Genomic DNA, 14,568 nt, shown 5'->3' with positions numbered 1-14,568 from the left:
CCATCCTTGGGCTGCACTGGAGCAGCTGTACTGTGCACACCAAATGCAGAGCAGCTCATTACCATTGAAAGCTGAGAACCAAACCACAAAACCACACTGATTTCTCCCAAACCGTCTTCCCTGGGCTGGCTGAGGAATGCCAAGTGCCAGCGCTGAGCCCACTGTGCTGCTCTGGGGACTGGAGTTTCCATGGACAGGGTGATCCAAAGCAAGAATAGATCCTCCAAATGGCAGCACTGCTATAAACAGGGACGCTGTCTTGGCTTGCCTCTTTGCTAGCTGTACAAATAATTTCTGGGCAGCAGAAGCGTAATAGACAAGAAGCACATGAGAGGATATATTTCTCTAATTTACTCAAGTCACTGAGATGCACCAGGGCAATTTTTAAAAACTGCTCACCGCTTGGGAGGTTAAACTCTGTCAGTTTCTAAAAAATTTATTATTTCTAGCTGTAATTACAAATCTAAGTAAGAGACTATCTAGAAAAGCAGATCCATTTAGCCTCTGTAGCAGAAGTGTATTGGGGACTCAGAGCACATACTGGGGACCCAGAGGAACCGTGCTACTGTATCATCCATAATTCAGACTTTCCCCAGATATCCAAGCTCACAAGTCAAAAAATGCAAAAAAAGCATCCAGAATCCAGCCCAGAGAAACAAATTTCCTTCATCTGTACAGCCTGGCACAACAAGAATTCTTGTTTGCCGAATACTTGTGAAAAACAGTGCTCATTTTTTGTGTCTCTGAGAAATTTCATTAATTTGGCCTCAGAAGTCCATGTTGCAAAAAGCAGGACCCTTTCAGGCAGCCAGAATTCCCTGACACAGGCTCAAGCAATACCCTGAGTTCAGCCTTTATTACATCATTTTTTTGATTTGCAAAGCTGGTAAACACAGACCCATCTCCAAGCTCCTGCATAGCTTAACCATTTGTCATATCAGTAATGTGGGAGCTGGGATGGGCTAAGGGTACAGGGACACGTAGAGAAGAGTTACAGCCACAAAGGTGACGACTGTTATGTTAACAATTAGCATCTGTTGCCATTAGAGCTTGTAAGGCAGATCCAAGCAGGGAGGAAAATGCTGTGCCAGCATCTCCACTGGGTTTGCAGCTGGTCAGTGGGACTCTCCAGCTTCCCACCACCTGCAGGGAATAGTGAAAGCTCTTGGAGCCATTGAAAATTGTAAGTTCAGAGCAGGGCCTGCACATCTGGCAACAGAAGGTCCATCCTTTTCCTTGCCAAATGAATCCCAGAGACTTTGCTTAGACCTTTTGCACAAACCTGTTTTGGACAAGAGAGAAAAAGACCACACCACAATGAAACCTCATGTTTCCTGTACTGGAAAAGCCCTTTATTCCCAAAGCACAGAGCTAAACACAGCCTGCACTGGCTCCTGAAGTAAACCTCCCTCAGTTGATTCATCAAGTGATGAAGCACACTTGCTGCCTGAGGGATTTCCAGCACTGGAAGTTACTCACCCCGCCTGCGAGATGGACTCCACGACACAGCTGTGCTCCTGCCACTTCAGGGGATGGTGTTTTTCCCCTGCACCTTGAAAAACTCTGTCCTGCCACCACCTCACACAGCTCAGGAGCTGAGCTGGGCAGAGGTTTTTGCAGGGGCTCAGGTACATGCTAGCCACATCACCCTGCTGTCTGACTAAACAGAGATGAGTAGCAACACTCCTGTCATGGCCCTCTCTGGTGTTTCAACAAACACATAATGAATATCTCACTGACTCTTGGAAAAAATGCTCTGGAGTCACCTTCACTAACTGCAATCTTTTTCCATCTTGGTGGTCTCCTGACAACCAGGATTGCAGCTCCAGCTGTGAAGGTGCTGTTCCCCTGCAGCCAGCCCTGTCCCCACCACCTCTTCCCTCTGCCAGCGGAGCAGCGCCAGGCGGGAGGTTTGCAGAGAAACCAGGAGTTCCAAAGCGTAATCCGGAACAGATGGCAGCTGTAGCCGTGCAGCCTCAGAAGGGCACTTTTAAAAGTAAATAGCAACAAATGTTTTGGTGTGTAATGCGTTGAAATCTTGATCTCACACAGAGCTTATTTTCTTTTTTTTCCTCTCCCAGCAGTGGAAAATGGCTGAGGACAAATGCTGCTGAAAAGAATGAAGAAAGAAAAAACCTCAATCAATTAAATGTTTTAGAAACAATTGCATTTCAAAATCAACAAGAAGAATTCATGAAAATCAATCCTAATTCAAGAGGGCTGTACTGATTTGTTCATCTTTCCCTTTCCCTGCCTAAGCAACCAAAGCAATAAAAATGATAGCTCCATCTCAGGCAAGGAAGCAATTGAAACTTCAAAAACGTTCAACATCAGCTGATGAAGCTTGATGCAGTCTCCATGGCCTGAAAGCTAAATATTCTGCAAGAGAAGCAATGTACCAGGCAGATGAGTGGGAGTTTCAGATAACTCCTACCCCTTCAGCTTGTTTCTCTCAATAAAGCCAAGCAAACCAAGGTAAGACTGTCCTGTCACAGGGGAAAAGCAAAACTGTATCAGCAAAGGCACTGCACAGACAGGAGCTGCCTCAGTTGCTCTTCACCAGTAGGAAACAACTGCTCTCCTCTCATATGGTGCCCACTCAGGGCCACCACCACAGGGACATCAACAGGGCAAATCTGGCAAAAAAAATTAGGACTTGCAATGCACATCCTGATGCGCCTTCCTGAAATGCTACAGCCACTGGGACACAGGCAGCGTGCCACAAACCTGAAGCTCTTCATCTCATCATACCAAGTGGTCCCAGAAAAAACACGTCTTGAGAAACCCAAAGAGGAAGGATTGGGCACCTCCTGCTCCCTAGATCTGGCCCCAAAGTAGTGTCACATGAAAAAAGCATTTTTCAGGCTGTCACACTGGCATGGAGGGTGTCTGGGGGATCACTACCAGGTGTGTTGATATTGCCCCAAATAATGACAATTTTTCCAGAATCTCCCACTCAAACGTAGTGTGGGGGAACACATCCCCCTGCCAGGATCTGCCCTGCTCTAAGCTGAAGTCATGTAAGCATAATTCTTGCAGCACCCAGCCTTGTGCAAATAAACAGTGTCCAACCACCTTCAGAGAGCTTCCTGGCAGTGCAGAGAGCAAGCAAACCCAGAGCAGGGCACTCGTATCCACAGGCTCACATCATCTCACCTTGGCACCACCAACAGTAACTACTGAGTTTTGTCTTGAGACAAGCAAACACAGACTCAAGTGTGGGTTTAAAGGTATTTGGAAGATAAAAGCTTCCTAGTTAGCAAGGACACGCTCCCAAAGGAGGGTTTCTCTTTAACAGGCACCGACAGCACCCTGTGTCATTGCAAGGCAAGATCTGAAATAGTTACTCACAGAGGAGATTGTTTATCTGTGACTCACAGACATCTTCCCAGCTACCCCCATGCTCTCTAAAAGGGAGCAGGAATTTGAGCAAGAAAAAAAACTGGTAATAGCAGTGTGGAATGAAATGAGGAAAGACAGTTAAGAGAGAAGGAGAAAAAATCTGGAGACAAAACATCACAGGAAGAAAAGAGGAAATGTAAAATATGGTCTGGAGAAGGATCTCAGACACCTGAGATTTTTACAGGTTCAGATTTTCTTCAGATAAGGTTTTATCACTTCTTTCTATAAAGTAAGGAATTTTGTTAGACTTCCATCTGCCCCATACAATCACAAAAGTTGTTCAGACACACTCCATCATTCTTCCTATGTGTCTACTGGAACCAGATGGAGATTTTAGGAGGGAGACAGTAGGGACCTACATGTCCTGCTATGGTCATAACCCAAGGAACTTAGATACCACTTGATAACTCTGTATATACTTAAGGATTCAGTGCCCTGTTCTTCTGTTCCCTGCAATGCTCCCTGTTACTGCAACTTGAGCAAATGCTTGAAGACTTGGGATGTATTTCTCCATAGCACTGCAAAAGAAATTGTGAAAATGATTTTCAGAGAAAAGAGCAGCCCCTTTTGGATGGCATCCAGGATTTGGGGCTCTCTTTGTGACCCCCTGGTAGTAATGCACAGCCTAATTTCCATTTTGTCTTATATTCCACAGGAAAACACACTGCAGTTTCACTGCAGAGACCAGGACCCAAGAGTAAGACATGGGGCTGAAGTTCCTACAAGGAAAGAGAAAAACAGGCAGAGATTTGTGCTTTACCAGCCCCTGCCTTGGACCAGCCCAGCAACACAAGCATGTGTTTGCGCTGCTGTTCAGTGCTGCCATCACCCAGCAACCACGGAAGCCACTTGCTCATCACAGAAGGCTCAGGATGGTGACCAACTATCCCATGGCAGGGTGGCCTCCTGGGCTGCTCCTGGAGTGGTGTGATCAAGGGGTGCATCACTGTGCAGCCTCACCATGACTTGGTCATTCCCAAAATCCTCTGGCTCGCCTGGGCACACAGGAATGGAGGGTGAGCCCAGCAACCCACTCACCCAGCAGCACAGCCACACTGAAAGCAGATTTTTCTTTCCTCAAATATATCCATTATATCTCTTCATTTAGCTGGGATTCACTGAGACTCATTTGCTGTAGACTTGGTTAAGAGATTAAAACTGTATTTATTCCTGAGCCAGCCAGCCAGTATGACCCATTTGCTATAATGGATAGAGGAAATACACGACCTCACTACTTTTTTATGTCAAAACTGCCCAGGATATATCCTCAGTTCCTTCCTGAGCTTTGGTTTGATTATTTTGTAATCATATGCTAAAGTAGACAGGACTGATGGGGGGGGAGGGGCACATTTTATTTGCTTGATAACACTTGTGCTGAGCTGCCAGAGACCCCTCCTGAACCATCCTCCTCCTGCCAGGAGTACAGGTCCATTCCCGTACGTGCCTCTGGTGTTCAGCTCGTGCAGGTCAGGGCTGTCCTGGGACAGAAGAGATCTACGGCTGTCACATGAACCTCCAAACCCTCTACAACCACTGATTATCATCAGGAAGAAAAAATAACTGCTAAGACCCTTACTTTCTGCTGTAGAGAAAACACATTTTAATTCTACCTTGGAATCAGCCTGTTGAAGGCAATGGACTTACATACAGCCAGAATTTTCTCTCTTCCAAACAACTTCCAGCTTTGCATACAGGTTAAATCCTGCCACATTCATCTTCAGTACTTAAAAAACCCTTCCCATTGACCTGTTTTGTTCTTCATATCAAGCAAAGAAAAGGAGAGAGGGTAGAAAGAAATATCATTCTTATATGTATGCTAATGGATTATCTACCTTTTCCAAAGATTTTTAAAAAAATCATGAGGATATTAATAACTTATATTTACATATCTGTTCATCCCAAAAAAGAACAACTATAGCCAATAGCTATAGCAATATAGCCAAACTATAGGACTACCTGCTGAAAGGTGGAAGAGGACAGGTGGTTAATAATTTAATGTAATTGTTTTCCAGCAGTAAAGGAGGTGAAGATAATACAACATTTCATGAATTCAACAAAGCAAGAGCCAGCCAGCTTAATATCCACATGAACTATTGATGCAGGTTGCCAGAGATCCCACCCCAGCACCCAAATCTCCTGGACACAATTCTGTTAGGAGATCAGGGAACTCATGCAGTGCATTTGAAAAAACCCTTCTTCAGCCACAGAATAAGCATTTTCAGCCAATTTTCAGATCTTCTGGTCCAGGCAACAGTCAAATATATCTCAGACAAGTTGGACTACTACAGAAATTGAATTCTTCATGCTGTGACAATGCATTTTTCAACACCTTAGTCATTAATGTAGAACTCTCTTGAGCTGGCCAGACGCTTGGTTTCTGACATCACCGAAATCACGGGGAGTTTCACTGCTGCCTGGTGAAACCCAGAGAAACAGCCAACAGCAGCTCCCAGGGACACATCCCCCTCTTGGTAAGTTTTACGATACTTGGTGGCCACAGCCACACTCAGTAGGTAAGAATGGCCACACCATGGCAGACTGATGAGCTGCCCAGCCTCCCTGACTCTCTCCAAGGCTGGTGGAGGCTGCGCTAGGAGGGATACGAGCACAGCAGCCTCTCCTCCTGCACTCATGCTCCTGACAGTCTGTCACCCGGGGACAGCTTTAGCCAGAGGCAGTAATTTTCTGTATTTAATAACCTTTGATGGATCTTTTCTACAGGACTTTTTTCTTCTGCTTTTTGAACCTGGATCAGGTTTAGCATCCAGCCAATATTTTGATATTGAGTGCACTGATACTCCAAATACGGAGCTTCAGGTACTGTTTCATTCTTGCCTGAGATGTCATTTCCCCCAACATGACCTTCTCAGAATACCACTGCCTGTTTTGCACGTGCAGAATTTGTTCTCCCACATCCCCTCCCTATGAAAGCAAGTCCTTGTCTCACGGCATTGTGAGGGATACTCGCGAAGGTTCGCTTCAGCCAAGGACAGCCAGTCTGTGGGCTCTCTTCAAAATCAGAGGTGAGAGATGATTCCTGTTATTCATCCTCCAGAGGAGTGTCTCTTTTCCTCCACTGATTACAGCCTCTGTCAGCTAAAGCCAGCCTTTGTGAATCACATCAGTACTTAGAATCAGGAAGCACTGCATAACATTGAAACAACACTTGGTAGAGCTGATGCTTCTTTTAAATATTTTAACAGATATTTCTAATAGAAAAGCAATGATAATTCTGTTTTAAAAAATCGAGAGGTTTCTGCAGAGAAAAAGTGCAGGAGTTGTAGGTAACTAATGGTATATTTGTACTTGGAGTTAGCTTCTGAGAGCTGTGAATCTTACAAGTATATACTGATATTTTCAGGGACTGAATTAGCATTCCTCAATAAGATCACTCATCAGGACTACTTGTGTGAATGAGAGCTGCAAGGTTTCTGGATAGCATTTATACAAAACCAGGAATGTTCCTGAAGTGCTGTAAATGGAGCCACTTTAATTGTCTATCCAAGTCTTGCATCTGATGACAGTAGCTGAATGAAATGACACTTGTGTGCAATCCGTAGCATGTCTGAGCTTGAATGCGCAATGCAGAAGGTTAAGCTCAGTTTCACCAAGACCAAGCAATGACTCATTTTCCTACACAAAGTAATCAAGACTTTGACTCTAACCAGCACTCCTGGATTGTGGCTGGAACAATTTAATTCCGACTAAATCATCACCTTTGATGTTGTGGAAACAGAAGTAGTAAAGGGCTGACGGATCCTTGTCGTCATTAAGCTCCAAGCCAAGGTCAGCTACCCTGTCTCATTTTTGGCACCATTTCACCCTTCCCTGAAGGGCAACATCGCATGGCTTCAGTTTTGTGGCTTTTCAAGGTTACTGGTGCACCTGCTGAATCAGCCATGCTATTATATACTTCCTACTGTGGAATGTGGATAGATGTCAGCTTCTTCCCCACTTACAGTTCTGTTCCATTTAAGTTCTTCCATCACCATAGAAGTAGAAATATCTGCACTACCATACAAGTAGAAATTGGATCAGATGAAGGGGCAGAAAACAGCCCATCATTATGTAAACCTAAACCTAACAGTGAAAAGACCCATGAGGGAAACTGTACTGATTTCCTCTCAATGACCAGCAGCAAAAGAGTTAATCACTTCACTTACGATTTTTTTTGTAGGCCTACAAGCCTTTTAGCCACCATGTGTCCCTGAACCACTAGAAAATGGAAAACATTGACACTGCAAAGACTCCTTAGAGCTGGGAGTTGAAAGTCATTACAGAAAAGAGAGAGAAGCTCACACTACATCAAGGGTTATTGACAAGTTCTTTCTCACTTTGAGAAACCATAACTTGGGGCTCTCTGATGATTTAGGTAATCTCCTATTTCAGGCCACACAATAAACGTCTTCTTAAAACAAGCAGTAGAAGCCTTTAATTTTATATTAAAAAGACTTTATTGGGCAGAAACTGATGTGGATCCTCAGGAAATCGTTGGTTTGAAGCACAGTACTGAGCAGTGCTTTCATTCAGCTGCTGTCTTCTGGGACTGGTAGACAGCCCAGCCCCAGGACCTCCTCCAGCCCTGGTACATGCAGTTCTCAGCTTCCTCTGCAGATCTTCTCTCTGGCATTTGTTACTTTCCCCAGAATACATCCTGTTCTCCTCTCTGTGGCATGACAGACCTGAACAGAAAACTTTCTAAGGTTAGTTCCAAGTACTTTGAAGACAGGCTGTTGTATCTCTCTGCCATGCAAATGTGTTAACCCCATGAGCCATAGCCCAAAAATCTTCACCCAGTTCCAAGACAGGAGCTGGTGACTCCAGTCAGTGACTCCCAGGTACTGTAGTTATCATCGTCCACCCAGAGAGGCATGAAAAACTAACAACAGAATTAGCTTTTTCAGCATTTCTCTAGACTCCATCAGGCTGTCCAAATTACTTCTTGACACCAATTATACTTATTGACAGGTCACTTTTTTTTTTTACTCTTGGTGTCTCATTCTTTTTTTATAGCCAATTTTCTACACAATAAATCCACCCCAGACCATCTCTTCCCTTAATACTCATCTTTACTTCTCTAAATCGCTAGTCAAATTCTAAGGTGCTACTTCATTTGATTTGCTGGAGTAGAACATATTTGTGGGGTATGGAGTAAGAGTGAAGTACGGATATCTGCAATTTAACCCAGTATCTGTGCATTTAATTAATCCTTCCTGCATCAACCATTTAACCTTTATGGGCGTTCTTATTGCCTCTCATTGTATTGATTTCTGTCCATTTCTCCAATTTAGTGAGATCATGCAGTATTTTAAACCTGTCTTCCACTGCATAACTAGGTTTAGCTGGTGGGTAATTGACATCAATTTAAAGAATGAAAAATTAAGCTGAATATCCGGGGAAAACTTCCTAATGGTGAGATCTGCTAGAATGCATCGCTATCTCTCCGTGGGATTGGTGGCCGTTCCATTAGCACGTACATTAAAACTGTACTGAAGGAATATAAGATTATAGATTGGACAGAACAATCCCGAAGTAGCAGGGGAAAGACAAGCTGCAAAGCTCTGCAGCTTTCCTCCTACAGTCACATCATTCTGGGCTTGCCCCACTCCCTCCTCATCCCACCCACCAGTTCTCTGAGGATGTGCTGATCCCGCAATATCAACTAATTACGGGGATGGATCCAATGTGGTATTCCCTCCAATACTATTGCAACCTCAGTTGTGGTGGTGGGAGTGTCATGGTAGCTATGAGACTTTTTCAAAGTCCACAGAATAGTTTTCTCACCCCTCTTTACTACCTCCTGGCTATGGGAACAAACTTTTCAGTAAGATCTGTTGCCATAAGAAAAGGAGTAATGGTTATACACCAGAAGAGGGTAGATTTAAATTAGATATAAGGAAGAAATGTTTGATTTTGAAGGGGGTGAGACATTGTAGGTTCCCAGAGAGGTGGTGAATGCTCCATTCCTGGAAACATTCAAGGCAAGACTGGGGAAGGCTCTGAGCAACACAGTCTAGTTGAAATTGTCCCTGCTCACTGAGGAGGGGTTGGACTAGATGGCTTTGAAAGGTCCCTTCCACTCCAAACATTCTGCGATTCTAGGAAGAAAGCCAGAGCACTCTACAAACCCTTGAGCTGGGTAGCAGAGCCCAGGATGGTGATGTGCTGGAGGGTTCATCTCTCCCCAGTCTGGAAGTCCCCAGAACAGGACAAGACACGCGAGATCATACAGTTGTCATTTACCCCGCAACATCACTTTGGCACAGTCTTTTTCAAAGGCATCCATCAGTCCTGTTACCACCCTTCACTTCTTAAAGAAGACTATCTGATTAACTTTTCTAGCACAATGGTTGAAAACTGATTGCAGAAAGAAGCTGGGTTTTGCTGAGGCACAGATCAGATACAGGAGAATAAAGACTTCAGTTTAAAATACACTGCTGACTCTTAGGTTTGGAAGAGAGAGCAGAAACAAGTATGTTCTTTATGCACCTTGATGAAATAGTTTAACTGCAGGAACAGCCAGAAAGTTCTTCCTCTCCACCTTTAATGGAGAGGTTCTCTCATTTACAAGGGGAAAAAAAAGAAGCCTATTTTCATCTGAAGTTGTTACTACCAGCAACCACTTTTTATTAAAAGAGGACTTCTGTCAGCTCTTGAAAAAGGGAAACATCTTTTTCAGCAACAAAACCCTATATATTTATCTCAAAAGCCAAGTAGGCTGGAATGCATTTTGTTTGGTGGAGGAGGTAGTCTTTTTTCTTTCAGGTTCTTGAAATTCATCTGCCATGAATAAGCAGATTTTTTTAAAAAATGAAATTTCCCTCTAAGAAAATTTCAAAAGAAACATTTCCTACAGCTCTGCTCAGTTAGCAGCAGCAAAAAAAATGGCTCAGAAATGGTTCAATTTCACAGCTGCTCCCCTGAATTTTTCTGAGAGCTAAGAGAGTAAGGAAAAAACTTGCCAATTTCTGATTTTCCCTTAAGAAAGAAATTAGCAGATTATTGTGTAGGAATGGGGATGTTCATGGGACAAAGGGCTGAGTGCAGACTCCACACTGGTCAAGAAGAAGAGAAATAATTTTCTCCATGGCAGGAAGCTTGGGCTACAAATTTGTCAGATAACGAGTAGCCAGAGGCTGATACGAAAGACTAATTCTCTTAGTAAAGCCCTTGGAGAGTTTCCCAATATGAGTCCAAGGCTGGCAAGCTGTTGGAGGAGACGGGAAGAAAATGCAGCCATCTCATGAGGACACCGTCTTTGGATTTCTTCATTGTGTTTTTCCTATACAGCACTCTTCATAATTCCCTCTGGCTAGAACCATTGAAATGAAACTTATTGATTGAAATTCTGATCTTATTGATTTTACACATGAGATTTGTGTGAATATGAAAGAGCAGGAACTGCTCTATAGCCGCACCCATCTCCATTTATTCCCTGCTGAACACATGCTGTAGGCTTGCTTGTCCATCTCAGCTCCCTGAGCTTCCAGAAATAAATTACCCAAAATTCAAATATACCACCTCTATTAGCTCACAAATGTGTGGTAAATATTACTGGTCCTTGAATAGACTGAGTTACCTTTTACTTTCTTTTGTCTGCTCTCCTTTCATATCCCCTCTTTACCTCGTTAACCGCATGTCCTGTTTTTCCCTTTCATTTCAGAGGTGAGGAGGGAAAATGGGAAGAACATGTTCTGAGAGGAAGAAGGGATGGGAAACTGGGAGGAGATGATGGTTGCCTGGAAGGAAGAACATGACAGCTTAAAATGCTCTAAGTGCTATTAGAAATGGTATTTCTACCCCTAAAGAAAGGGTCTTGGCTGTGGGAACTGGTGAACTCAGGACAGCAGGTAAAATGATCACAGGGGGCAGCGATCAGAGGTTCCAAGTGGAAAACCAACACAGTATAAGCACATGGTCACCCACACCCAACAGCAGGAACAGCAGCCCCCTGCCTTCCCCGAGCTTTGTGGGGCAGTCCTGCATTTCCTGCCCACAGCACAGGGATGTTCCTGTCAAGCCTCCTGTAGTTGGGTGCTTTTTGGCAGAGAGGTGGAGTGGCTTTTAGAGGCAAAATCCGCAGCCTCAGCATTCACATCTACTTCCGAACAACCAAACCTCCCTTTGCAGATTTCTTGTTTACTGAAATGGTGAGTGTCCTTTCCACGGATCAGGTAGCAATCCTTTATTATCTTCATTTTAGTTTGATGCATTTTACTTCGCTGTGCTCAACACTTCCTTCTTTCCTCTCTAGATCTTTTTATAGCTAGATTATCAATCATACATATCAATCAATGTTATGGATTAAAGTTGAGTATATTGTGACTTGTCTGGGCCTGTAGGAAAGCATTTTAAACAAAGTTCTATTTATTTTATTTTCCCCACTGACATTTGTTTTCTTCTCTCTTTTCCAACCTTCTGAAATGGCAAAGCCTGCCAGGAAAATTGTGGGATTTTAACTCACTAGAATTCTTAAATCACTGTTAGATGTCATGGAATGGTTATGAAAAGAAGGCAGGTCATCTGGTGAGATCTGTGACCACACTGCAACACAAAAACCCAAACCATCTGTTAATTACGCTGATGGAAAACATAATCCAACATGGTGGTGAAACCTGATGCTTTGCATCGAGCATGTAAACGATTCATGTTGCAAGTGTTGATCAAAGAGCTCCCAAAGGGCTCCTCCTCGCAGGTCAGGTCACAAACAGGGCACTGTGGAGCCGGGGCAGGCACAGGGTGTGGGTGCAGCAGCTGTGGAGAACCCTCAAGGCACGTGGGGAGCCAGGGCCTCCACAGCGCATGGGGCAGGGCCCAGGGGAGCCGAGTGCCCACGTCCACACACTGCTGTCCCATCCCCAAGCACTGAGGCGCTCAACCCTGCTCTGCTGGCCCAGACCACAGAATCAAGGAATGTCCTGAGTTGGATGGGACCCACAAGGAACATCGAGCCCAGCTCCTGGCCCTGAACAGGACATCCTTGAGAGTCACACCACGAGTCGGAGAGCCTTGACGAAATGCTTCTTGAACTCTGTCAGGCTTAGTGCTGTGATCACTGCCCTGGGCACCCTGTTTCAGTGCTCAAGCACATGATGGGTGAAGAACCTTTTCCTAATATCCAACCTAATTCCCCCGCACAACTCCAGCCGTTCCCTCGTGTCCTGTCACAGCAAGCAGAGATCGGTGCTGCCCCTCCACTGCCCCTCCTGAAGAAGCTGCAGCCCACGACGAGCTCTGCCCTCAATCTCTTCTCCACGCTGAACAAGCCAAGCGCCCTCAGCCGCTCCTCGTACGCCTTGCCCTCTAGACCCTCCACCAAGGCAGACCCCAGCTCTGAGTCACTGGGAAAAGGAGACAGCAGCCCGAGCCACGGCCTCTCCCGTCTGGGGACAGGCGCCAGAGCCCGGGGCAAGGGAAGGGCACCGGGACCGCGACCTCCGTCCGTGCCGTGTGGCGGTACCCTGCCGCAGGCAGCGGGAGCGGGCCGGGGGCCGGGTGGGGCCGCCCCGAGCATGCGCGAGCCGCGCGCGTCACGGGCGCGGGCGAGGCCGGCGGGAGCGCGCAGCTCGGCGCGCCCCCCGCGCTCCCTCCTCCCGCCCGCCCGCCCGCCGCCGCTCCCGCGCCTCCATTCGGCTCCGCCGCCGCCCGCCGAGGAGGGGACAGCGACAGCCGGGAGCACGGGAGAGGGACGGACCCTCCCCTGCCGCCAACCCGCTTCCTCCTCCTTCTCCTCCACCTCCTCCCCCGCCTCCGCCTCCCGGCCGGGAAGAGCTCGCCGTGCCCGCAGCAGCCCCGCTGGATGCACTGAGCGCTCGGGCGCGGGGAGAGAGGGGCAGGAGGGAGCCGGGAGCCCCGCCGCGGAGGCGCTGCGCTACCCGGAGCCTCACGGCCATTTGCTGTAATTCTTTTATTGCCCCCGGCCGCCTCCTCCTCTCTGCCCGCGGGAGCCAGCCGAGGCGGCGGGGGCTGCATCCCCCCTCCCCCCCTTTTTTTTTTTTAATTTTTTTTTAAAATTTTCATCGCCGCCATGGGATGTACCCTGAGTGCTGAGGAAAGAGCCGCCCTGGAGCGGAGCAAGGCCATCGAGAAGAACCTGAAGGAGGACGGGATCAGCGCGGCCAAAGACGTGAAACTCCTCCTGCTCGGTGAGAACCCGCCGGTCGCCCCCCATTGCCCCCCTCCTCCTCCTCCTTCCCCGCGCTTATCCCACCTCATCTCTTTTCCAACAGGAGCCGGAGAGTCGGGAAAAAGCACCATCGTGAAGCAAATGAAGTAAGTCCCGCAGGCGGGGGGGCGAGCGAGCGGCGGTGCGGGGCGGGAGAGCGGGGCGGGGGCTCGCGGAGGTGAGCGAGGGCCGCGGGCGCCATGTTTACCTGAGGGGACCGCGCAGGCACAGCGCGGCGGGGCCGCCGCCGCTCCCGGCGCTGTCCAGGGCCCGCTGGTGCTGAAGCGTCGCCCCGCGGCCTCGCCCCCGGCGGCGGTGGGGGAGGCCGGCAGCCCACCTTCCCCCTCCGCGCAGATGTCCCCGTGAAGCGAACCGCTGTCAGTTAAGCTTAATGTCGGGGTGTTATCTGCCGGCTCTGCGGATTTAAACCAAGGCTCCCTATCACTGAAAGCCCCTTTTATTGAGCTTCTATCTTCTCCTTTTAATTAATGAACGACGAGCTTGGCCGCTCATCTCATTCAAACCTCTCCTGCTCTGGGATCCGGGTCTCCCTATGGTACTCGGCGCCGCTCGCTCGGGCTTCCCACACCCTCTTCCTGTGTTTAATTAGATGTAACCGTGCAATAAACAGCAGTGAAAAGCCCCACTGCAAGGTCTCTTCCAAGCATCCCCGTGGCTGGTGTAAATGCACCCCGTAGGAAAGCAGGCGCAGGGAAGGCTAATAGGGGTGGAGGTACACCCGTGGTGCGACTATTCTCCCCCCCACTCCTTTTTTTTTTTTTTAATTAAAATACAATGAAATACCCCGTCCTCCCACCGCTATAAACATGACGGGCTGGTTGGAGGCGGGCGCCATCACGGAACAAGCCTGGGCGCTGGTTCAGGGTCTGGATTTCAGCTGGGAGCGGTTGCCGCTTTGCGATGCTGGTGGTTGCAGAGGGATCCGCGGCTGGGAGGGGCCCCCCCGGGACCGGGGTTGCTTAGCGAGGGGTAGAGGCTGA

At 47.3% G+C, this 14,568-nt stretch overlaps 1 protein-coding gene and 1 long non-coding RNA gene across 3 annotated transcripts in view; one reads left to right on the top strand and one right to left on the bottom strand.

Moving 5' to 3' along the window:
• Positions 1 to 336: 336 nt before the first annotated feature.
• Positions 337 to 13,730, bottom strand: LOC109144225. The gene is made up of 2 exons (XR_005602856.1): positions 13,613 to 13,730; positions 337 to 2,107 (listed from the first exon to the last, which is right to left on the bottom strand). It is a non-coding gene; the product is annotated as an uncharacterized LOC109144225 (long non-coding RNA).
• GNAO1 (G protein subunit alpha o1) overlaps positions 13,002 to 14,568 on the top strand; it is a 145,616-nt gene continuing 144,049 nt past the window's right edge. The window contains exons 1-2 of one of the 2 annotated variants that reach the window (XM_039558070.1): positions 13,002 to 13,547; positions 13,632 to 13,674. In XM_039558070.1, the coding sequence (XP_039414004.1) occupies positions 13,430 to 13,547; positions 13,632 to 13,674 (161 nt within the window). In that variant the 5' untranslated portion in view covers positions 13,002 to 13,429. The remainder of the gene's footprint in view (positions 13,548 to 13,631; positions 13,675 to 14,568) is intronic. The other variant, XM_039558069.1, reaches the window with a different exon arrangement.

Source organism: Corvus cornix, chromosome 11 (assembly GCF_000738735.6).
Source record: "Corvus cornix cornix isolate S_Up_H32 chromosome 11, ASM73873v5, whole genome shotgun sequence".
Classification (NCBI taxonomy): Eukaryota; Metazoa; Chordata; class Aves; order Passeriformes; family Corvidae; genus Corvus; species Corvus cornix.
The sequence above is the reverse complement of the archived record's forward strand: the minus strand, read 5'-3'. Positions and strand labels throughout refer to the sequence as shown.